The sequence below is a fragment of the Spironucleus salmonicida genome, chromosome 3, assembly GCF_000497125.1.
Source record: "Spironucleus salmonicida strain ATCC 50377 chromosome 3, whole genome shotgun sequence".
NCBI lineage: Eukaryota > Fornicata > Diplomonadida > Hexamitidae > Spironucleus > Spironucleus salmonicida.
Window position 1 is genome coordinate 1,622,615 of NC_090598.1, and position 21,647 is coordinate 1,644,261.

General features: G+C 29.7%; 15 protein-coding genes across 15 annotated transcripts; 9 read left to right on the plus strand and 6 right to left on the minus strand. All coding sequences in view use genetic code 6, as the record gives it.

The window, feature by feature from the left end:
- Positions 1-131: 131 nt before the first annotated feature.
- On the plus strand, positions 132-2,816 carry SS50377_23297 (putative flagellar associated protein; the record flags this gene model as incomplete). Its single annotated transcript, XM_067907162.1, has 1 exon — positions 132-2,816. One exon carries the CDS (start codon positions 132-134, stop codon positions 2,814-2,816), a length of 2,685 nt encoding a protein of 894 aa, XP_067766430.1.
- Positions 2,817-2,859: 43 nt separating this feature from the next.
- Positions 2,860-3,555, plus strand: SS50377_23298 (uncharacterized protein; the record flags this gene model as incomplete). The annotated part of the gene is made up of 1 exon (XM_067907163.1): positions 2,860-3,555. One exon carries the CDS (start codon positions 2,860-2,862, stop codon positions 3,553-3,555), a length of 696 nt encoding a protein of 231 aa, XP_067766431.1.
- A 134-nt stretch (positions 3,556-3,689) lies between these two features.
- Positions 3,690-5,096, plus strand: SS50377_23299 (FeFe-hydrogenase 1; the record flags this gene model as incomplete). Its single annotated transcript, XM_067907164.1, has 1 exon — positions 3,690-5,096. One exon carries the CDS (start codon positions 3,690-3,692, stop codon positions 5,094-5,096), a length of 1,407 nt encoding a protein of 468 aa, XP_067766432.1.
- An 819-nt stretch (positions 5,097-5,915) lies between these two features.
- On the minus strand, positions 5,916-6,395 carry SS50377_23300 (uncharacterized protein; the record flags this gene model as incomplete). The annotated part of the gene is made up of 1 exon (XM_067907165.1): positions 5,916-6,395. The coding sequence occupies one exon, from the start codon at positions 6,393-6,395 to the stop codon at positions 5,916-5,918; it is 480 nt and encodes a 159-aa protein (XP_067766433.1).
- Positions 6,396-6,502: 107 nt separating this feature from the next.
- SS50377_23301 (uncharacterized protein) lies at positions 6,503-6,922 on the plus strand (the record flags this gene model as incomplete). The annotated part of the gene is made up of 1 exon (XM_067907166.1): positions 6,503-6,922. One exon carries the CDS (start codon positions 6,503-6,505, stop codon positions 6,920-6,922), a length of 420 nt encoding a protein of 139 aa, XP_067766434.1.
- A 60-nt stretch (positions 6,923-6,982) lies between these two features.
- On the plus strand, positions 6,983-7,693 carry SS50377_23302 (uncharacterized protein; the record flags this gene model as incomplete). The annotated part of the gene is made up of 1 exon (XM_067907167.1): positions 6,983-7,693. The coding sequence occupies one exon, from the start codon at positions 6,983-6,985 to the stop codon at positions 7,691-7,693; it is 711 nt and encodes a 236-aa protein (XP_067766435.1).
- A 1,212-nt stretch (positions 7,694-8,905) lies between these two features.
- On the minus strand, positions 8,906-9,919 carry SS50377_23303 (Neutral sphingomyelinase; the record flags this gene model as incomplete). Its single annotated transcript, XM_067907168.1, has 1 exon — positions 8,906-9,919. The coding sequence occupies one exon, from the start codon at positions 9,917-9,919 to the stop codon at positions 8,906-8,908; it is 1,014 nt and encodes a 337-aa protein (XP_067766436.1).
- A 216-nt stretch (positions 9,920-10,135) lies between these two features.
- Positions 10,136-11,803, plus strand: SS50377_23304 (uncharacterized protein; the record flags this gene model as incomplete). Its single annotated transcript, XM_067907169.1, has 1 exon — positions 10,136-11,803. One exon carries the CDS (start codon positions 10,136-10,138, stop codon positions 11,801-11,803), a length of 1,668 nt encoding a protein of 555 aa, XP_067766437.1.
- A 9-nt stretch (positions 11,804-11,812) lies between these two features.
- SS50377_23305 (Ubiquitin-protein ligase) lies at positions 11,813-14,059 on the minus strand (the record flags this gene model as incomplete). The annotated part of the gene is made up of 1 exon (XM_067907170.1): positions 11,813-14,059. The coding sequence occupies one exon, from the start codon at positions 14,057-14,059 to the stop codon at positions 11,813-11,815; it is 2,247 nt and encodes a 748-aa protein (XP_067766438.1).
- A 40-nt stretch (positions 14,060-14,099) lies between these two features.
- On the minus strand, positions 14,100-15,128 carry SS50377_23306 (uncharacterized protein; the record flags this gene model as incomplete). The annotated part of the gene is made up of 1 exon (XM_067907171.1): positions 14,100-15,128. The coding sequence occupies one exon, from the start codon at positions 15,126-15,128 to the stop codon at positions 14,100-14,102; it is 1,029 nt and encodes a 342-aa protein (XP_067766439.1).
- A 305-nt stretch (positions 15,129-15,433) lies between these two features.
- Positions 15,434-16,666, minus strand: SS50377_23307 (uncharacterized protein; the record flags this gene model as incomplete). Its single annotated transcript, XM_067907172.1, has 1 exon — positions 15,434-16,666. The coding sequence occupies one exon, from the start codon at positions 16,664-16,666 to the stop codon at positions 15,434-15,436; it is 1,233 nt and encodes a 410-aa protein (XP_067766440.1).
- Positions 16,667-16,871: 205 nt separating this feature from the next.
- Positions 16,872-17,375, plus strand: SS50377_23308 (uncharacterized protein; the record flags this gene model as incomplete). Its single annotated transcript, XM_067907173.1, has 1 exon — positions 16,872-17,375. One exon carries the CDS (start codon positions 16,872-16,874, stop codon positions 17,373-17,375), a length of 504 nt encoding a protein of 167 aa, XP_067766441.1.
- A 44-nt stretch (positions 17,376-17,419) lies between these two features.
- SS50377_23309 (uncharacterized protein) lies at positions 17,420-18,382 on the plus strand (the record flags this gene model as incomplete). The annotated part of the gene is made up of 1 exon (XM_067907174.1): positions 17,420-18,382. The coding sequence occupies one exon, from the start codon at positions 17,420-17,422 to the stop codon at positions 18,380-18,382; it is 963 nt and encodes a 320-aa protein (XP_067766442.1).
- A 9-nt stretch (positions 18,383-18,391) lies between these two features.
- SS50377_23310 (uncharacterized protein) lies at positions 18,392-19,345 on the minus strand (the record flags this gene model as incomplete). Its single annotated transcript, XM_067907175.1, has 1 exon — positions 18,392-19,345. One exon carries the CDS (start codon positions 19,343-19,345, stop codon positions 18,392-18,394), a length of 954 nt encoding a protein of 317 aa, XP_067766443.1.
- Positions 19,346-19,448: 103 nt separating this feature from the next.
- SS50377_23311 (uncharacterized protein) lies at positions 19,449-21,602 on the plus strand (the record flags this gene model as incomplete). Its single annotated transcript, XM_067907176.1, has 1 exon — positions 19,449-21,602. The coding sequence occupies one exon, from the start codon at positions 19,449-19,451 to the stop codon at positions 21,600-21,602; it is 2,154 nt and encodes a 717-aa protein (XP_067766444.1).
- Positions 21,603-21,647: the final 45 nt, after the last annotated feature.

The following is a 21,647-nucleotide window of genomic DNA, read 5'->3' on the forward strand; positions in this document are numbered from 1 at the left end:
TAAAAATAATATTTATTGTATATAATAATGATATCTAATAAGAATTAATAACTATAAATTCTTGTATTTACTTTATTATTATATTATTATATTATTATTAAAAAGGACAATCCGCAAATTCTTTCCATCAAATGGCAGATAATCCTCCTTCACAACCTACTCTGGATGAGAAACAATTGTTAGCATACGATTTAGCTATCGATGAAGCAGCTTATGCTGTTATTGAGCGTGATTTTCATGAAATCATATCAGAATTAATTGGTGATAATTCTATGGATGACTTTCGTGCTCATTATGAAAAACTACATGGTGCACTTCGCAAGTCCCATGAAAATGAAAAAGTTCTTGTCGCCCGTGTCCGCGAACTTGCATAGTAGCTTAGCATTAATTAGTAAAAAATTAAAACGGCACTTAGATTAACCAAAGAGGACCAATAAACAATAGCGGCACTGAAAGCTGAGGTTGATAAAGCTTGGGAAGTTGTAAAGTAAGGACGTGAAAAAGAAGGTCAGAACTAATAAGAAATTAGTAATTTATAACTTTAAGTATAAAATTTAAGAAGTATGATAGACTCTAGTACAAAAGGAGGTAACGTTGGAATTTCGGAAGAATCATCACTTGAGGATTTAAGCAGAGCTAGAGATGTTCTTAATCAATAATTAATGGAAGCGCAAAAAAGTTATAGGGCGTAAGCTGAAGATTTGAGATTATCATAGGATAAAGTTAAAAATATGTAGGATGACAAAATCAGCAATGAGGTTCGTATTAGAAACCTCAAAGATTAATTAAATCAAGCCAGATTAGAAATGCAGAATCACGAAAAGCAAAAAACAGCAGTTGAAAACAATCTTACTGAATTACGTGTGCGTTGTGATAAATTAGAAAAAGAAGCTATTGTTAAAGACCAAGAAATTGATGAATTAAAGGCATAATATTCTCATAGCTAGGATAATTTGAAAAAAGAATAAGATAAGCTATCTAATGCATAAAAAGAGTATTAATAACTTAATGACAGGTTAGTTAAAGCCAAACAAGATTCTAATGAATTATCTCGCCAAATTACTAATACAAAATAGTAAAATTCTGAGAAAGAGACTTAAATTTAAATGTATATGTAAGAATAGGCTTAAGCAAGATAAATGCAAAATAATTTAAATAGATAGCTACAAACTGCCCAATAAAGAATCGAATCTCTTGATATATAGAAACGTAATTAAGAAGAAAAGAATGAGTTATTACGATAAAAAGCTACTGATTTAGAGCATTAGATTTCATAACTACGATCTGCAAACAATTCAGTGTAAAAAGATGCTGATTCTTTAAAAAGAGAACATTAAGTAGTTACGAAATAACTTTAAGTAGCTGAAGTAACTGTTGCAGATAAATAGGATTTATTATTTTAATAAGAAGGCCAACAACGAATTTTCGAATCAGAAATAGCGGCATTTAGAGCGGAGGCCTAAAAACAAAGAAATATTATTTTCTAGCTTGAAAAAGAAAGAGAATAATACTCACATTAAGCTACCGAAATGCACTAAAAATATTAGCAAGCTCTATAAGAATTGAAAATGCGTGAACTATCTATTTAAGATTTATAAAAACGTGTTACTGATGCAGATGCAAAATTACGTTAAAAGCAATCTCTATATGAATAAGTTCGTGCAGATAGAAATCTTTATTCGAAGAACTTAGTTGAAGCATAAGATGAAATATCTGAGTTACGTAGATAATTTAGGGTTATGTCGCATGTTATAGATCAATTAAAACAAGAAATATAATCTAAAGATACTTCTTTAGTTCGTGAACATTTTGCACTTAAATCCTGCTAAAAGGAAAAGGATTCTATTGTATAGGATTTAGAAAGGGTCAGATAGAATTTGAGAGAATCAGAACTTACTGTTGGATTCTAAGTTTAAGAAATTGCAAAGCTTAATCATATTATTAGCGAGGCCGATGTTGAAAGATAAAGATAATTAAAAGAGTATAAAATTGTAATATCTGAGCGAGATATCCTTGGAACACAGTTAATTCGGAGAAATGATGAACTTTCTTTATTGTACGAAAAGGTTAGAATTCATTAAGCTACATTGGCAAAGGGCGAGAAACAATATAACTAAAGAATTGATGAGATTCGTTTACTTAGATCTAAAGTGACTGATCTTAGAAGATAGATAGTTCAACTAAGAAGATAGGCGGCTGCTATTGAGCCATATAAAAAGGAGTTATTGCGTCTTTAAAAAGAATTACTAGACGAACGTGCTAAAACTCGCGCATTAACATAAGAACTATAATCTCCAATGAATGTACATCGTTGGAGATAGTTAGAAGGCTCTGATCCATAGTAATTTGAGTTAATCAAGAAAGTTAAACATTTATAAAAACGTTTGATTGAAAAAACTGAAGAAGTTTCTTAGAAGTAAATGGAAATAGAGGAAAAAGAACGTCTGTATAATGCTCTGAAAAAGGCTCTTAATAGATAACCTGGACCTGAAGTATTACAGAAATTAAATCATTATTAAGATTAGTTAAAACAAAAATCTCGCTAACTATCATCAGTATCTGCTGAATTAGTTATGTTTTAAGCTCAGTCTGCAGAATATCGTGGAGAAATTGAAAAATTAACTAAGGAATTACAAGAAGTAAAGAGGAAGTACTTTGTATATAAGCGTAAAGAATTTGATGAGATGAGTAGACGTGCTGAGTAATAATGGGAAGAAGCTGGTGGATTCATTGCTCCTAATGAAACAGCAGGAACAGGCCCCAGATTTGTTGGTGGTGGTTTCGCCGTTCATTAAAATTAAGAAGAAGAGCAATGAACACATTTATTTTATATAATAGTATAATATATTTTTAAGTTAAATGGGAGGATCGCTCTCATAACCACGATCTGAGCTTAGAACAGAAATTATATCAGAATTTGTGAAATATGTTTATTAACATCCATAAAACCCTACTATAAGCCTTAAATAGCTGTTAGAAGGTTCTAAGCGGGTTTCAGTTTCTTATGACCTAGCACACTTACCATTGCTATACTTTATAGATGAAGATAAGGATGGACGGTTTAGTTTAGCTGATATTTTTAATATTTAGTCTTTTTAACTATAAATTGATCACACAGATGCAGCTAAAGCATTAAAGGCGCATTCAACATTATATCTAAGAAGAAATCCTCTGGATTTTGTCAAATGGTTTGGCTAACTAGCAATTGAAATAAATGGTGAAAAGTTACAAAATTCTGTCAGAACAATTAATGAAAATGCAGTACTAGTTTTATATGACTTACTGTAGGTATAAATCACGAGATTATCAACAGAAGAGTTTATAAGTAACTTATAAACTGCTGCGTAGCAAATAGGCCTAACACAAACAGTAGGAATTCCAATCTTAGTTATTTAAAATTTTGCATAAAGTATATTGAATGGTCTTGTTAATTTATATAAAGAAATATTAAATGAAGATGTCAATTAGTCGTTTTAGCGCGCATTTAAATTTGAATAGCTGAAAGAGGAATACTTTGAGTAGATTGGTAAATGTGTGGAAGAGGATGACGAATGAGGGAAATATGTTGTTATGAACTAATAATAAGTGAAATATATTACTTTAAACTATATACTATTTATTTGTGATTTGTATAAACAGCTAAACTTAAACAATTATTAATACTAGTGAATTGCTTTTCATTTTACTAAATGCCACCAAAACCAACTCATACCGTCACAGGAGTTGATTCTAATACTACTATCACCATTGACTATAGCACTTGTATGGGATGTGGTATGTGTGGACGTATCTGCTCAGATAGCCAGTTAGTTGGTGCTTTCAAAGCATCTGCCCCAAAACAACCCCCACAAGTAATTTCTAAGTCTGGAGATTCGTCTGGAAATACAGATACAACCCGCATTAAGTTAGATTCATCTAACTGTATTGGTTGTGGTTAGTGCATTACAGTTTGTGGGTTTGGATCCATATACCCTACTTCTAGAGTTAGTGAAATTTGGGAAGCTAAATAAGCTGGTAAAAAATTAATAGCAGTTTTAGCTCCTGCTACAAGAGTTGGATTGTCAGAATCTATGGGTTAAGAACCGGGAACAACTTGTGAGGCTTAATTAATTAAAAGTCTTCGTGACATTGGGTTTGATTATATATTTGACAATCTCTGGGGTGCTGATGCTACGACTATTGAAGACGCAAAAGAGGCTATTTATGCAAAAGAAAAAGGTATTGGACCAGTATTTACTTCTTGTTGCCCAGCTTGGATTAATGTTGTAGAAAACAAATATCCTTCTCTTATTCCTAAAATATCAACATCACGATCTCCTCATGGTATTATTTGCTCAACTATTAAAAAACATTGGGTAAAAGAAATAGGCTTAAATGCAGAGGATATTTGCGTTGTTGGGTTCATGCCATGCACTGCTAAAAAGGATGAAGCTTTAAGATAGGAACTTATGACTAATGGTGTTGCTGATTGTGATATATCAGTTACAACACGTGAAATGGCGGATATTTTCAAGAATAGAAAATTTATATTTAGCATTGAACATGAATAAGAGCTAAAAGATACTAAAGAAGGTTAATTTGATGCGCCATTTAATAATTACTCAGGCTCAGCTTATATTTTTGGCAAAACTGCTGGTGTTACTGAGGCAGTGTTGCGTTTTATTTGTTCCTTGAAGAATGTACCATGTGATATGGCTTAAGCAAAAGTTGAAACTCTCTTCACTCATAAAGACAATGTATAGACTGTTAAAGTTTTTGAAATGAATATTCGTGGCGAAATTTACCGTGCTGCTGTTGCTCATGGTGGTGTTGCAGTGGATGAATTAGTTAAACTAGTGGAATCTGGATCTTTAAAATGCGATATTTGTGAAATAATGATGTGTCCTCTAGGATGCTAGAATGGTGGTGGGTAACCTAGATAAATGAAGAAGCCCCTACTTACAAAACGTGCCGATGCATTAGATGAACATGATAAAGCAAGTGTTTATTCTGATTGTGAAAGTAATAAAGCTCTTCATGATTATATGGATAAATATATGCCAACAGAACATAATGTTCATGAGGTATTCCATACATATTTTACAGCTAAAAAATGATCATTTTGGAAAATATTTTATAATCATATCATTTTCATTTCTTTATCTTATTCTTTAAATTCTAGATAGATTACTAGAATTATTTATATCTTAAATATTAAAATTAACTGGTTTTATCATTGATATTTCAAAAATAATTAAAGATTTTACTGTGAGATTATTGGTAAAATCAAGATTCTATTGAGTTTATATTTCTTATTTATTAAATCTCAAATTACTTTTTGGTGTAATTTTTTAATATTAAGGTGAGGTTTATTTTTTATTTTATTTAGCCACTATACCATTTCTTTATTTAATAATTAATAAACTATTTAAATCAATATCACTTTGATCTTAATTTAAACTGTTTTTACTAATTATAGATGCGTCACATGATTTTTAGTGTCTATCCCAAGGAAGTAATAAATTATTCTTATCAAAGCTATTATTCATCCCTTTTGAGAAATTCAATAAATCTGCTTCAAATTACTCATCTTTATATTAGTTTCTCAATTCTAATACTGATTTTTACCGTAGCATTTCCTAAGTTTTATTCTATATTCTTTATGATACATTAATTTTACAATATTTACCTTATTTTTATACTTATTTTTATAAGTTTTCGTTTAATTACTATTAGCGCATATTTTACTATTTCTTTTGTTTAATCATTAGTTAAATTTGTTCATTATCTATAAATTGTGAAGATATTCTGCAGCTTGAGTCCTAAGTCTCTATATATCCCTTATCGTCAATTAACTATGTCTCATACATTTAATGTAAGTATCCAATATCTATATAAAATAATATATTAAAAAATAAGTTCCTACTATAAAAATTTCACTGCCTTGCTGCTTACTATCTTAATTTTGCAGCTGCTTCAATAAGGTCAAGTTTAAGAGTCTCAAAATCTTCTCTTTAACCTCCTTCTGATAGTAATTCGGTGAGTTAATTCCATACATTATAATCACCAAGTAAGTCTTAGAAGACTTATGAAGATACCTCAACAAGAGCTGATTAACTAATAGCTAAAGACCCTGAAATTTCTTCGTCTTATTAAATTTCTGTACTACATAAAACCTCATCTAATCCATCTAAATTTTCTGTAAATAAAATTGACGTATCTAATTTTTCTGCTTAAAGGCAATGGTCAAGAATTTTAAAAGCTGTCTCGTCACTGATATTTAAAGATTAAGCTAACACGGGAATTAAGGATTATGCATAAAAATATTTATTAGAGTCAATTAAAACCCTACAAAGTGAATAAAATGATGCAAATTCCAGATCTCTATAACGGCGTGCTGCTTACAATGTGTTCATTATATTTTAGTGAACCGAATGTAAAATTAATTTATATATAATGAAAATACTATTTATTATTATTACGATTTATATATAATTAAGATATTAAATATTGATAGTAAAATATGCCTACTCTCAGTAAGGAAGATATAGTATCTACAATAACAGCTGCAGTTATGTTAGAGTATGAAGAATATCTAGAGACATATGGAAATTAGTCAGTATTATCAAATGACTTAAGGAATCTTTCTCATGATATCAGTAACGAAATGAGCAACTTTAGTATTCGAAGTGTAGAATTTTAATAATTTTCTGATATAAGTTATATAGATGGTGAGCTAAGCATATAACTGGATGACTAAAATAAATAAGGTGTTCAGGAAATTGATAAAATTTTAGGTATTGATATACCTAAAATTGATCCTGAAATATTATAAATTGAAGAAAAACTAATCAAATGGACTAGAATATAGGCTAAAGATATTATTAAATAACTTATTGAGGATTAAGGTGAAGCCAATAATGATAGTTTTGAAATTAGCTGAGAATTATTTATATAATATTATATAATTAAAATTGTTTTATTTGTAAATTTTGAAATTACAATGAATCCTTAATAATATAAATCTTTAAAATAACGTTAATCAGAGTAATAATAACCTCGAACTTCACGGCCTCCTCCTACAGAAAACTGGGATACATATAAGTAAGATCATACAAAATATAAATTGACTTAAGCTGAAATTGAGTCTAGGAAATAATAACGTGCACCACAATAAAGAGGCAATGAACCTCTATTATCAAGGAAGGATTTTCAATCCAAATATTTAGATAAAATGTATGATAACTAATATTCAGACCCACATGAACGTAAAATAAAACGTGAATTAGATAATCTATTAAAAGATACTAAGAAAGATAGAGAAACTGAAGGGACCACGCCTATGGAAATTTAAAGAGAGTTAGATGATTTAAGACAAAAAGTGGCTGAGCTTACAGCATCTGCTGAACCAAAAAGTGTAAGTATAGCACCATAAGTCATAACATAAGATAGGAGAAGTTCTGAATAATTTAAATCTATTAGTTTGGATCCAGTTTTATTAAATAGTGTCACTAAAGCAGCAGATAAGGTGAATAGTCTTATGATAAAACAAACAGATTTAGACAAATTAGTGAATTAGCTGAAAGTAGAAAATATCCAATTAAAGTAAGATATTGATGATATTAAATTAACAAGAGAAAAAAGAAAAGAGATTGACGAAGGAATAGAAACAATTTGTCTTGATGAAGTATTGGAAAAATTGAAATTTATTTGAGTAATATATTATTTCTTTTTATTTATAAGAAAAATGAGGATATTATATAATTTTCTTCATATTGATTTGTAAAAATAAGTTGACAACATAGTTAACGCAATAGAAAAAAAGAAAACTTATATTTAGATGTAATTATTTGTTAATCATTATAATTAAGTTATGCACGTTATTAAAAATGATCTACCACAATACTGGTTTTGTACAATTGAAGCTTTATATTGCAAAAAAAATCAAATTGTTAATAATTTGAGATTCCAATATGAATAGGAAAATAATATACAATTATTTGATAGCTGGATTGATACATTTAATGTAGATAAAGATTGTTCAACTTTATAATTTTAGGATTTCATTTTTGATAAATTAAAAATATAATATGAGAAGTAAATAATCCCTAATATGATGAGATTATATTAATAAAAATATGGATCTTGTGCAACTATTGCTAGGTTAATAAAGTTTATTCTAGATAAAAATGAAATCCCATCACTAATAGTCTACCATACTGATGGAACTCACTGCCTAAATTAAGTTATACTTTAAAATAAATTTATAATATTTGATTATTTTTACTCTGTTAATAAAAAGGTACTTTCCTACTAAAAAGAAGCTGAATTCGATATTACTATTGAGGATACTAAAGTATACACAGATATATGTAATCAGTTATCTGTTTCTTCTAATATATCAACATTATAAGGCATCATAACGTGTATTTAATATTTTATCAAGGGATTAAAGACTCAAAACATAATTTATTAAAACTTTTCTTTCGAAATTCTTAGCATATTATTTAATAAGGATATTCAATTTATAGAGAGATCTATAATTGATAAATTTATTGGAATTTGTAAACTGACTATTGAAATTTAATAAGAAAATGAAATCATTAATATTCTTACTATTATTTAGTATATATGATATTATTTTTAATGTAAAAATACATATTATAAACATAAAATACTCTACTTAGGATTACATCGTCTTTAGAATCTATAAAATATTAAACTTTATAATAAAAATAACCTGGATTTGCGATGAAATTTAGAGTTTTATAAGGTAGATCATTAATTTTAGAACAACTAAAATAATAATTGAACCACATCAATAATATGGATGACTTAGCTAAACTCTAAGTATAAATTAAGTTATTTAAGACTTAAATTTTAGGTAATGGTAAGTAATTTATTGATAAAATATGAAATGAATAAATCAGTCTTCACTATTATCAGTTTTATTCTTTACTGCATAAACTTTCTCCTTGACATATTTTTATTCACAATTATAAACATCTCTCTATAATTAATCGCTAACATCTGTCAGCTCAAGCTTAAAGTTTGTATCTTCTATTAAAGAATCCACTTAATTCTGGACTATAGCACTAGATTCATTAAAGCTATTTATTTGATTCTCTTATTAAATTATATTAACAATAATTTCCATAGCATTATGGTCACTAAGTTTAGTTAAAAATATATGCTCGCCGATATTAAGTTTCATTGTAAATACTTTGCCTTAGCAAGTTATATTTTTAGTTAAAGCATAATCTAATCGCATACAGGTAACGCAATCATCTGCTGGAGATAAATAATCATCTTATTATATGATTTTACCATATTTTATGTCACAGTCTCGAAATGTTATAGGTGGCATATTATCATACTGTTTCAGCATTAAATCTGAAAATTCATTAAAAAGATTCATCATTTAACTATATTATTTACTGGGTTAGTTAAATCCTAAACTAGGTTAATCATTGTGATAAAATTAATCATATTCACCAGTGATTATATTAAATCCATGTTATACTCTTTTTTATTCTAATACAGCCATCCCTTTCTTAACAAATTAAGAGCTGAAATAATCTATATTTAAATCACCTAATAATATAACTTTTTAATAATTTTTAGTGAAATCATGAATTTCTTTTAACTGACTCAGCTAAACTTAAGAATTTGCGTTCTTTGCATCTTTCGCATAATCAGCTTATAGATGTGTATTTACAATTAATATGTCGTTGACTAATATATATTGGTACCCTTTTGCAGTAAATTTATCAAAATTACAACCTTTAATACTAAACTTTTGCTAACCAAATTCTTCAATTTATATTTTTGAAAAAATTGCTAAACCACCTGAAATTGGAGTTACACACGATTTTTTTGGTCCAAATATGTTAAAACTGAACCCATTTTACTCCATTTATTAAATAAATGACTCAATCATTTTTCGATTTAATAACGAGTTGAAGAGTTCTTATAGACAAACAATATCATAATTTTTTACTCTGTCAATTAAAACTTATAATCTAACTGTGCGGAAATCTTTTTAATTTATTTTAAAAGGCTTTGGTCTGCAAAATATATTTATTGAAAAGATTTTCATTTTATTTAATTTTTATATCAAATATAAGTTTTATATAACTTTATATTTTCAAAAATTATGAATGACTTTAACAAAACTGCAGAAGATTTATTGATGTCTTAGTTTTTATAATAACGAAATAATTAGCAGATATCTGATGATTAAAAATTCCTTATGTCTCAATTTTAAAGAATACAAGCATCTAAACTAGAATAGCAAGTTTAATATCATAATAATGAAAAGATTGCCACATTCAATAAAACACCCTCACCAAAGAAATTATCAGGCAATGAATAATTTTAACCATTTTCTCCATCCAATGATTTTGATTAAACTAATGATTTCGATGAGTCTGCTATAAGTAATTCTACGCCAAAATTACTGTCATAAGATCCACCAAAATCGGTATAGAGGAATACTACAGTAAAAGAGGTTAAAGATATTTTATAATTACTAGGAATAGATCATAAAGAAAATGCACAATAAAATTTGTAGATATAAGATGAATAAATTTTAAAAATTGTGAATATAGTAACTTAGTAAAGTACAAATACTATTATTAATGAGTTTAAATAATTATAAAAATAAATGGAATTAATTTAAACAAAACCAAATTAAGCTGTAGTAAAAGAATCTTATGATGAAAAATAAATTAAGTACTCAATTAGTAATATACAATCATAGTTAGTGGATTTAAAGAAAGATATTAACAGTAAATATGATGAAAGAATATTAATGCAACTACTTAAGCTAAATTCTCCACAGATAGTAGCCTAAAAATAATGGTAGCAAAAAGAAACAGTTGAGGATAATAACCTAAATACTATTCAATAAACATAGTAAGAATATAAATCCGATGCATCTGTGAAAAGTATATTTATTGATTAGAAAAGTAAAAATCAGATTATGACTGAAATAGAAACAGAAAATATAGAGTCACAGAAAAGTATATAACAGATAAAAAGGCTTAAATAATAAATTTAACGAGAGGATCATCTAAAACATAGAAAAGAAAGACCTAAAGAAGCATTAAAACTCAAAAAATAACATGGAGATAAAATTAATGTTATCCATTACGTTCAGGAAGTGGAACGAAAATCACATAAATTAGAAAGAAGTTCATCTAACATAAAAGAAAAATAAATAAAACATAAATCTAGAGAAACTCTCATTATTAATGATTTAGAAAGGACTTGTTAACTAAAAATGAGAGATGTAGGAATTTAATAATTTTAATAGAAGTCTAATGATTATAAAATTGTTTAGGTGAAACAATTGTAAGATTAACCAAGAAAATCATAAATTTAGCAATAGACGTCATTATATTAATAGACATCTCCATAGCAAACATAAACAAATGTATAATTTTCTGAAAATAAATCTTTAGCCTATTAGGAAAATCTGAATAAACCTAATCATAATAATTAGTAAAGATAGCAATAATAATAATTTAATCCTTTAATAATATCAACTGTTAAGAATTTCTCAAAATTAAATGTCTAACCAATATAAAATACTTAGTCTACGCCTCAAATTACTTCCTTTGGTGAGATTTATCCAAATTATGATAAAGATACTGCATAAAAGTATGAAAAGGATGGCCATGGTATAGGAGCATGGGAAAATTCTGCATATTCAAACTGGAATTTATCATCTTTATATAAATCTGAATTTTCTGATATGTCAGAAGGTGAAATGAGGCAAAATTTTGCCCATGTCACAAAATTTCCAATAAAGCATCAGTGAAAAATTATTTCATTAAAGGCCAAAGCCTTCACAAAACTAAATAGTTAGAATCAGTTTTTACTATAATATTTCATAAGATGAATATTCCGGAATCATAAGGATGCCGAAACAAGTATGACTAGTAGGCAATCTTTCATCTCCGTCTCCATTTTTATGAATTTCGAATTTTGTTTTTGCAAGTCCTCCTGCCGGAGCTCTTCTTGAACCAAATACAAAAGCACAAAAGTCACTTTTCTATTGATTTGTAAATTGTGATGTAATATCCCAAAAATTTTAAATTAACACAGAGGATGAAGAATAAGGTGCCTGATATTTAGCTATTTTTTTAAGTGCCTCAAAGTTTAATATTTCTTCTCCACAAAGTGCAGAATATAAATCTTATGCTGAAAGCAAGGATACTGAGGCAGAATCTGTTATTTAATTGAATCCTTATTACAAAGCATCAAATTATTTTTAAATAGATGTATTAAGTTCATACTCTACTCTTAACTTGATAAAATTTTATTTATTTTCTTATGAAACTAACTCAAATGCATTCTCTTTAAGAGAAATTTCAATCAATGACTCGTTACTCTCTTCTCTTACTATAAAATCAATTAAAAAAATTTAATCTAAATTCTCATCTTGATATTAATCTATCTACTTAATTGACTAATAAAGCTAAGAGTCCAAATCTCGCAAATCTTCAAAAACTGTTTCTTGATTTAATAATTTTTTGTAAAAGAAAAATGGGAAATGATTATAAATTATAACACCATTTATTAAGGCTAAGCCTAAAATAACACCTACTATATAGTAATATAAGAAAAGTTCTTCATCTTCTAGCCCAGGAAATTTATTAATATAATAAATATTATCTTCTGGGTATAACTTGAATAGATTAAATTTCTCATCAAATAACTACTCAGTAAGTAGCTAAAAGAATTCATTGCTTAATCCTCCTGCATCAATACCTTCTTCTCCCTCAAAAACTACTTTAATTGGTAATCTTAATAAAGCTCTAGCATCAAATGAAGTATAATCTTTATGTCTAGTCTATATATAATCAATTGTATCTTCTACTATTTTACTTCTTCTCACTGTAATTTTTGATAAATGAGGTAATTAAAAAGTAATATCATATTTTATTATTTGCATTTTTGTACCAGGGTTTAAAATAAATGGATATTATAATAGAGTAAACATGTCAACAGAATATTAAATATTTTCTCGTTGGCGAATCATTAGTTAAATAGGTATTGGTAATATTTCTAAATTTGTATAATCTAAGCTATGTCGCTTTTGAAGCCAAAAATCTGTATCTGGTGTAATATTATAACTATTTGAATTAATGTAATCGTTATACATTAATTTTATTATTCTTTTAATTTCATTATCATAGTCTGTAATAGAAATTTTACTCAATAGTTTATATATAAATTAAAGTGTTGATAGAACACTAATAACTTCTTATTTGAAAGGTAATAAATCGATAATGCTAACATTATGTCTTGGCCTATCTGCAACTGATAATTTAATAGAAATATAATGATTACATGCATAAATGACTGAATCTAAACTAGAAAGGTTGCCCATATTTATGAATTCTTATTCTAATATATTTTAAAAATCTACTAAATTATCTTCTTTTGTGTTTTGTAATACTTTAGAAATGAAAAGTATTGGTTAATGATTTCTTAGTAATAAACATTCGGGAAGTCTAAATATTTTATGTAATACACACGGGGAAATAGATATTTTATCCTCCATAGAATATTAAATATTTTCGATAAACATATAATCTAGCAAAACTTGAATAAAATCTGTAAACTAACCTTTCATCTCTACTATTTTTGATTCTCCTAGAAAAGGTATAAACTGATCTCTTTCCGTTTTCAGTAATGTAATGAAAAATTATTAGTTAAAATTAATATCACCAAGAAAGTATTCCAAATTTTAGCCGTTTTATATATTTCCAGTAATTGATTATTATATTAAATTTAAATCTGCATTTAATGATATGTGAACTTCATTTATTGGTGGAGCTACCCAAGCATCTTATATAGATTGATGTTGGTTTAGTGCCTTAAAAATTCCAGAAAGCCTCATTAAAGATGGAAAACAAAGTGCAATTCGTCCTACTTTATTAACAGCATCCTTTGCATGATGTGAAATACCACTTACTTCTTAGTAGCTTTAGCTAGATTTGCAATATGGATTACTACAGAATTATTATTAGCATCCATATTGTAGTTACTATTCTACTAACAATTCCATAATTAAAAAGTATAATATCTATAATAATATATAATATTACTCACTTAATTAGAAGACCTTTCTATCTTTTAACTAGATAATCTTTCAACGCTTTATCTACTTTTTTTTCTGTTTACTCTATCTTATCATATTTTTTGACATAGTAATCTTTTAACTATCTGTTGATTGTAGGTTCAAATTCCCTGTCCGGCTCAATCATATAAAGAGGATCTGTTCCAGCTACTTTTTTATAATATTTCGCCTTTTCTTATTAATCAAATTTTTATTTTGCTCTCTATTAACTTTACGAATTAACTTACTTTTCAAATTCAATAAAAACATCATTTGATGACTAAATAGCAGTAAATTTTGTACAACTATCCTTAATAATCTATTAATATTAAACAGCATCCCTATTTTTCGACTACACTCTTTACTTCTAATTTCTAATTGTAGTCTGTGGCTACTACTTAATCCTACTTTCATTAATAATCGATGATCTAGGTACAGTTTTTAATTAGTTAATAATAAGATTGCTTTTTAATGGTTAGTTATACTACTGTAGTGTTATAGATTTAATATTAAAATTCTTGGTCTATGTTTCCAATTTCTCTAACGCAGATAGAATATCGTTATCAGATTCTAAATCTAAATCATTTAAACCTAATTAAACTTCAGCTAGATTATCAATTTAAGCCTTTTATTATTATTACTCGATAAAACTGATTCCAATTGTAACAGATTTTCTTTTTAAATCAACTGGTTTTTATTTTATTGGAGAATTTTGAGGTTTTCTTGTTTATGCTGAAGATGATCTAAATCTTTTGAAATAATGTGAATTGTCAAATACATCATCATGGGGTGCCTTGTAAATATTCTCAGATAATTTTTTAGCTGAATTGTCCAATTACTATTGCTTAAATAAGTCAAAATTAGTAGGGTAAGATTACTATATATTATTTGCAAGTAGTTTTTGCTTATTTGCTTAACTTGAAGAACCCACAGAAGATGCTCGAGCAAACACTGTAGAAGACACAGGTCTCTTTTTTTTCTAAGCTATAGCATTAGGTACTAATTATATGTCATACATTTTTTATTATTGCAAATATTATAATTTCTGATCTTATAGTTGTTGTTTAAGTTTTTGTGTTTCGACGTAACTATTACCTTATTTTTAACTTATAGATTATGAACGCCCAATTATATGAGGTTTTTAATTAATGTTTTGTTTAATTTATGGTTTTTGTTAAACTAATTGATTTTATTGTTTAATTTGGACAACTGCCAAAGATTAGTTAAATCCAGGTTAAATAATATTTTTATTTTATAATTAAAATGATATTTATGGTCTTCCTTTTGTCATATAAGATGCCTAAGAAATTGATCTTTATGTTTTCATTTTTACAAAAATATTGCGGAATTATTATTATATTATATAAAATTTGTATATATCATTAAAATTTAATTACTGTCAAATTTTGTATACTTATATTGATTAATCTATTCTTACTCGTTGTCCTTACTATACTTGGCCTTCACAAAGCCCTCGTCTTCGGTGCTAAGCTGGGTGAAGAAGTTAGCGACATATCCGGTGCTCAGAGGACCTATCATAACAGGGTGGGTTCGGTTTGGCAATATCTGCTGCTGCACTGCATGACATTTGAGAGCACCGAACCTGATGCCGTTCCTCTGCGTCACCACGAAGTTGCCCACCTCCTCGAGCGCGGGAAGTGTCTCTGCAAAAACAGATACTGGGGCTCCCGAGTTGGCAATGGGAATGAAGGCCTTCACCGCGGGGAGGGGGCGCGATTTAGCGGCGATGATGATGCTGTCGAAGGCAAATTTCTTATCGGAGAAGTCCGCATAACAGAGCATGGGTACTAGGTCTGCCTTCTGCACATTATGCAGCTTCCCGTCCACTATGCACAGCCTGCTCACGCGGCCCAGGGCGGTGCCGTTAACCCCGTAGTATGCCAGTCTTCTCTCTACCCAGAAGATAAAGTCGAGGTCCAGCTCCTTGGTGATTGTGTCGCTAGTGATCATCGGCACCTCGCTTGTGAATATCTGCTTGCTGTTGGGGTCTGGAAACACGCCCAAGTTGTCCAAGAACTGGTCGTCCTGGCTCAAGAACCGCCACAGGTTGCAGTGGAATACCACCGGCGTGGTGGGCCATCTAGCGCCGTCCTCGTGAGCAGCCCTATGGGGTAGCAGGTTGCAGTCGATCAGGGTGTCCTTCAGCTAGCTGGCGGAGTGGTCTCCTGCGCACAGCACACTACTCTGAGAGTTGTGTGGGATGTTCGAGTTTTTGATAAAGTCGACGAATAGCTGCTTAATGTTAGCCTGGAGATCGCGCAACTTCACCGCGTCAAACTCGCTCCCAATGAGCTTGATGAGATCAACACACTCCTACTCGAAGTCGCACTTGACGTTTTGCTTTAAGGGGTCTATCTGAAGCTTCTCGCATACCGCACCTACCACGACGCCATCGAACTTGTGAAGTGATTTAGATTTTGCAAACTTGAAGAAAATGAAATCAATAAATTTGCACAAATAATATTTTTAATAAAATTTGATTGCCAATCCAAAATCAATAACGTATAATTATATAATAATTATGTTATTATTCATAATACATTTAAACAGGTTTTAAGAAGCATATTTGAACACTAGTGGAATTGGGATATAAATATATTTTTGATGTTTTAAATATATTAATAATATTAATTAGTAGGGATAAAAGATTTTACAACAACAATAATCTATTATAATAAAATATAATGCAAATAATTTCATATTATATTGTATAAAATAATATAATATCAGGTATAAAATAATGAGCAAACGTGCAAGAAAATCTAATTGGTCTTAAGAAGAAAATGATCTATTCATTACTGCATTGCAGTAGTATGGTAGATAAAATTACTAACAAATCCATCAATTTTTATGTGATAACTATGATAATTTTGATAGGGATGTGAAAGAAGTAAAGAAAAAAGTATATAATTTTTTATAGGATAACATTTTATAATAAATTTAGCAAGATATTCATTTATAAGTAGGTTATTCATTACTATGCACTTATAAGTAAAGAAATCCTATTAGTGGTGAATCTGATATGAATCTGCGGCATTTAATTCAATTTTTAAACACAGATTATTCTACATTAATGACAAACTACTAAAAGCTAAGAACTAAAATGGACAATTTTGAGAAAATATTAAACACTATATTGCATATTTGCAATGATATTAATATAGACCCTTGGGATTTTGGATAGGTTCTGGAAGACCAGACTTATATTAGAATCTTAGAATCTTTTTATTAATCAATTTAATGATATTTTGGGTTATTATATTATTGTCTTAATATATTTTTATATTAATGAATGAAAAGCAATCATATCAATCAGCTATTTTTCTGGCCACTTAATCTATAGAAAATTTCGAAGGATATTTCAAGAATATTCCTGACATTGAATAAGCGATACATTCTATGTTTAATATTTCAGAAAACTAAAACGAATCTATTTCGGATATCTTTCTGAGCTCTAAATAAAAATCGACCATGCTTCAGTCCAGTCTTGATAATTCGTTTTCTATTAAAACATAGAAGCTGCATATAGAGCTTCCTACAAGCATCCCATCTTCGCCGTTTGTATCCACTCCAAAATTACTAGATTTTGACTCACAGTTGTCAGCTACATTTTCATACTAAAAGGCAAGCCCAACTGGCATCAGACTTGGATCTCCTGCCCGAAAGCTTGCTCGTAACGCGAATCTACGTCAGGAGGTCGATAATGCGACACGCCAGATTCACGTTAGTGGGCTGCAGCGACAAATCGAGTAGCTTAAGGTTTAAATGATTTAAATTAAATCTAATATTACCAAAAAAGATTAGGCCCTCGAACTTCTCAAAGTGCAGGGTTAGACAATTAAAAAACAGGGTGTAAGATAATCAGAAAATTGTAATAAATAGCAAGAGTAGATGAACAAGCAAATGAATGTGGTTAAGAAATTAGAAGAAATGCGAAACCATATTCATCATACGATTTGTTCACTTGGAAATTCACACCCAGAGTATACTGTTTTTGTAAAAGGAAAGTGGATATATGACTAAGCTTAGTCACTTTTTTCTTAACTTTTGGATATATGTGATTCTAAAATTTACGATGCATCAAAATTTGCTTGTTTAAATATGCAGCAGCAAGTTTTGGAAGTTTAAGCTGATATTGAGCCACATTTGTATAAAAATTAATAACTGAGAGATGATTTTAGCCAGAAAGAGCAATTACTACAGGAACTAAAATTACAATATCATAACTGTATAATGAATCAATATAAATGAACGAATTTTTCACTTCCCAGTTAGTAATAAATCTCCATTTTAAAGTTACCTTACATCTATTTCCTTCTATTTATAATTATTCAATATTTACATGAAAATTTAGTTTTTATTTTCAGTAATTTCTGAAAATTTCATACTCTCTCCTTTATTTATTACAAATTAATCATTTAAATTAGTTGAAAATGCTAATGGATTATCAATAGTATCAAGGGACTAGAAATTATCTTAAATACTATCATTATCTTCATATTACGAATTCTAAATAATCATACTTAAAAATTCTTCTTCAATTTACTCACTGATTTACTCAATATATTTTTACCAGTTGCAATCGTGAAGGATATTGGGTTCTTTTGGTTCTAGCGTTAAGTTTAAAAAATTTTGATTTTAAAAATCTAATTATATTATTATTTTATCATCAAATTAAAGTTTCGTAGATATTTATTTTTTCTTTATAACTGTAAATCCAGATTCAGTTACTTAATCATCTGTAAGCTATAATTTGGAAATTTGTTGGTCAAATAAATCTTGCCCATGACGGGCAATCATATCATGATCAACTAATTCATTATTTTAATCAATATCCATTGATGGTAATTCAAAATTATAAATCTCTTCAATATCATGTCCTTATCTAATTTCATCATCTGAAACTATAACTTCTGAAAGCTCATTAGTTAGAAGGATATCTAATGCTTCAAATTCTTTATGTAAGAACACAGTTTTATTTTAAATAGATTTGCTTAATGATATATTAACATCTGGCAATGAAAGGCGTTTTCCAGGCGAGACTTTGGAAAGAGGAGTTTTAGGCATATCTGTTGATGAAATGAATTTAGCAAATAATCTTGATGATAATTCATGCTATTTTATCCCAGCTCCTAATAGTGCGAGTAATTATTATAACGCTAGTTATTAATTATTTTTAAGATCGGATAATATTTATTGAAGATTATTATTCATTTGCAATTATAATTTTTTTAATATACAATATAATAATTATTTGTGATTAGAGTATGTATTTATAAATTAATATATAAATTAGTAATATGTTTTCTCCGCTTAAATGTAAGCCAAATTACTATTATAGTAAAATGAAGATGCTAACGTAATTAACAATAAAATTCTACAAAAATATGATAATAAACTGTTTAATAATATTATTGTCGTGCCGAAGGAGAAAGTGGACCCCGCCGAGGTTGAAATAGCGATTGGTGGGGAGCAGCGCGCCGACTATGAACATGCAGAGGAGAAAGACGCATGGCACACAGAAGATAACCTCCCAAACGTCATTGTCGTGCCGAAGGAGAAAGTGGACCCCGCCGAGGTTGAAATAGCGATTGGTGGGGAGCAGCGCGCCGACTATGAACATGCAGAGGAGAAAGACGCATGGCACACAGAAGATAACCTCCCAAACGTCATTGTCGTGCCGAAGGAGAAAGTGGACCCCGCCGAGGTTGAAATAGCGATTGGTGGGGAGCAGCGCGCCGACTATGAACATGCAGAGGAGAAAGACGCATGGCACACAGAAGATAACCTCCCAAACGTCATTGTCGTGCCGAAGGAGAAAGTGGACCCCGCCGAGGTTGAAATAGCGATTGGTGGGGAGCAGCGCGCCGACTATGAACATGCAGAGGAGAAAGACGCATGGCACACAGAAGATAACCTCCCAAACGTCATTGTCGTGCCGAAGGAGAAAGTGGACCCCGCCGAGGTTGAAATAGCGATTGGTGGGGAGCAGCGCGCCGACTATGAACATGCAGAGGAGAAAGACGCATGGCACACAGAAGATAACCTCCCAAACGTCATTGTCGTGCCGAAGGAGAAAGTGGACCCCGCCGAGGTTGAAATAGCGATTGGTGGGGAGCAGCGCGCCGACTATGAACATGCAGAGGAGAAAGACGCATGGCACACAGAAGATAACCTCCCAAACGTCATTGTCGTGCCGAAGGAGAAAGTGGACCCCGCCGAGGTTGAAATAGCGATTGGTGGGGAGCAGCGCGCCGACTATGAACATGCAGAGGAGAAAGACGCATGGCACACAGAAGATAACCTCCCAAACGTCATTGTCGTGCCGAAGGAGAAAGTGGACCCCGCCGAGGTTGAAATAGCGATTGGTGGGGAGCAGCGCGCCGACTATGAACATGCAGAGGAGAAAGACGCATGGCACACAGAAGATAACCTCCCAAACGTCATTGTCGTGCCGAAGGAGAAAGTGGACCCCGCCGAGGTTGAAATAGCGATTGGTGGGGAGCAGCGCGCCGACTATGAACATGCAGAGGAGAAAGACGCATGGCACACAGAAGATAACCTCCCAAACGTCATTGTCGTGCCGTCAACTTAAGTTGACGGCGACGACATAGATTGTATTAATAGGTATTAAAATATTGAGGTTTATGATTCTATAAGTATTGACAGTAACCATTGTTAAAATATAGATTTCAATTATTAAAATATATTTGAATAAGAAAATGCTGATTTTTAAGTAAAGACCATAATCAACTAAAGTCCGTCAGTCAATTTATCTTAAAATTAGAACTCTCTATAATTTGAAGTTGAATATATTTAGTAATTCTAGACGGCTATTAATGATGAAGATTTAGTCGATACAAATTTAGAAGATTTAGATGATGCTGTATTACGAACATAGTCACAGTCTTCTAAATTATAAGTATCTTACATATCTACTTAATAAAGAAAGTAAACATTATCGTAATCATTGAGACCTTCTTATTAAGTTAAGTATGCTAAAATATCACCAGCAAGATATTAGTTACATGAAATAGTTACAAGAAAACATGCTAAAAAAACAATAGATGATCAAGATTTATTATTAAAAGAGCTTTAAAAAGAATTATAGACACCAAAGAATTAGACACGCAGAGTATAATTTTTAGATATTAGTGATAAGAATCATGCATTAGCGGAAGAATTAGTACCAAAGGTAAATTTTTAAGATAGATATGCTTATATCATTGAAGGAGATAAAATATTTTAAAAAAAGAAGAGACATGCTGAAATTGAGAGATAAATAAGGAAGAAAGATTATTAAAGTAGTCATTAAAGTAATTATTGTAGATAAAATATTAGTTCAAATAATGTTTCTACTGATGCAAATGGATATTAATATTTACAAGTTAGTAAGCTTGTTAGAGAGATAATTAATGCTCCATTAATAGTCCCAAAAGGAAAAACTTAAGATGAATGTGTAGGAGAGTGAATATATTATTATGATATTATATTATGTTATTATCAAAATTTTGTA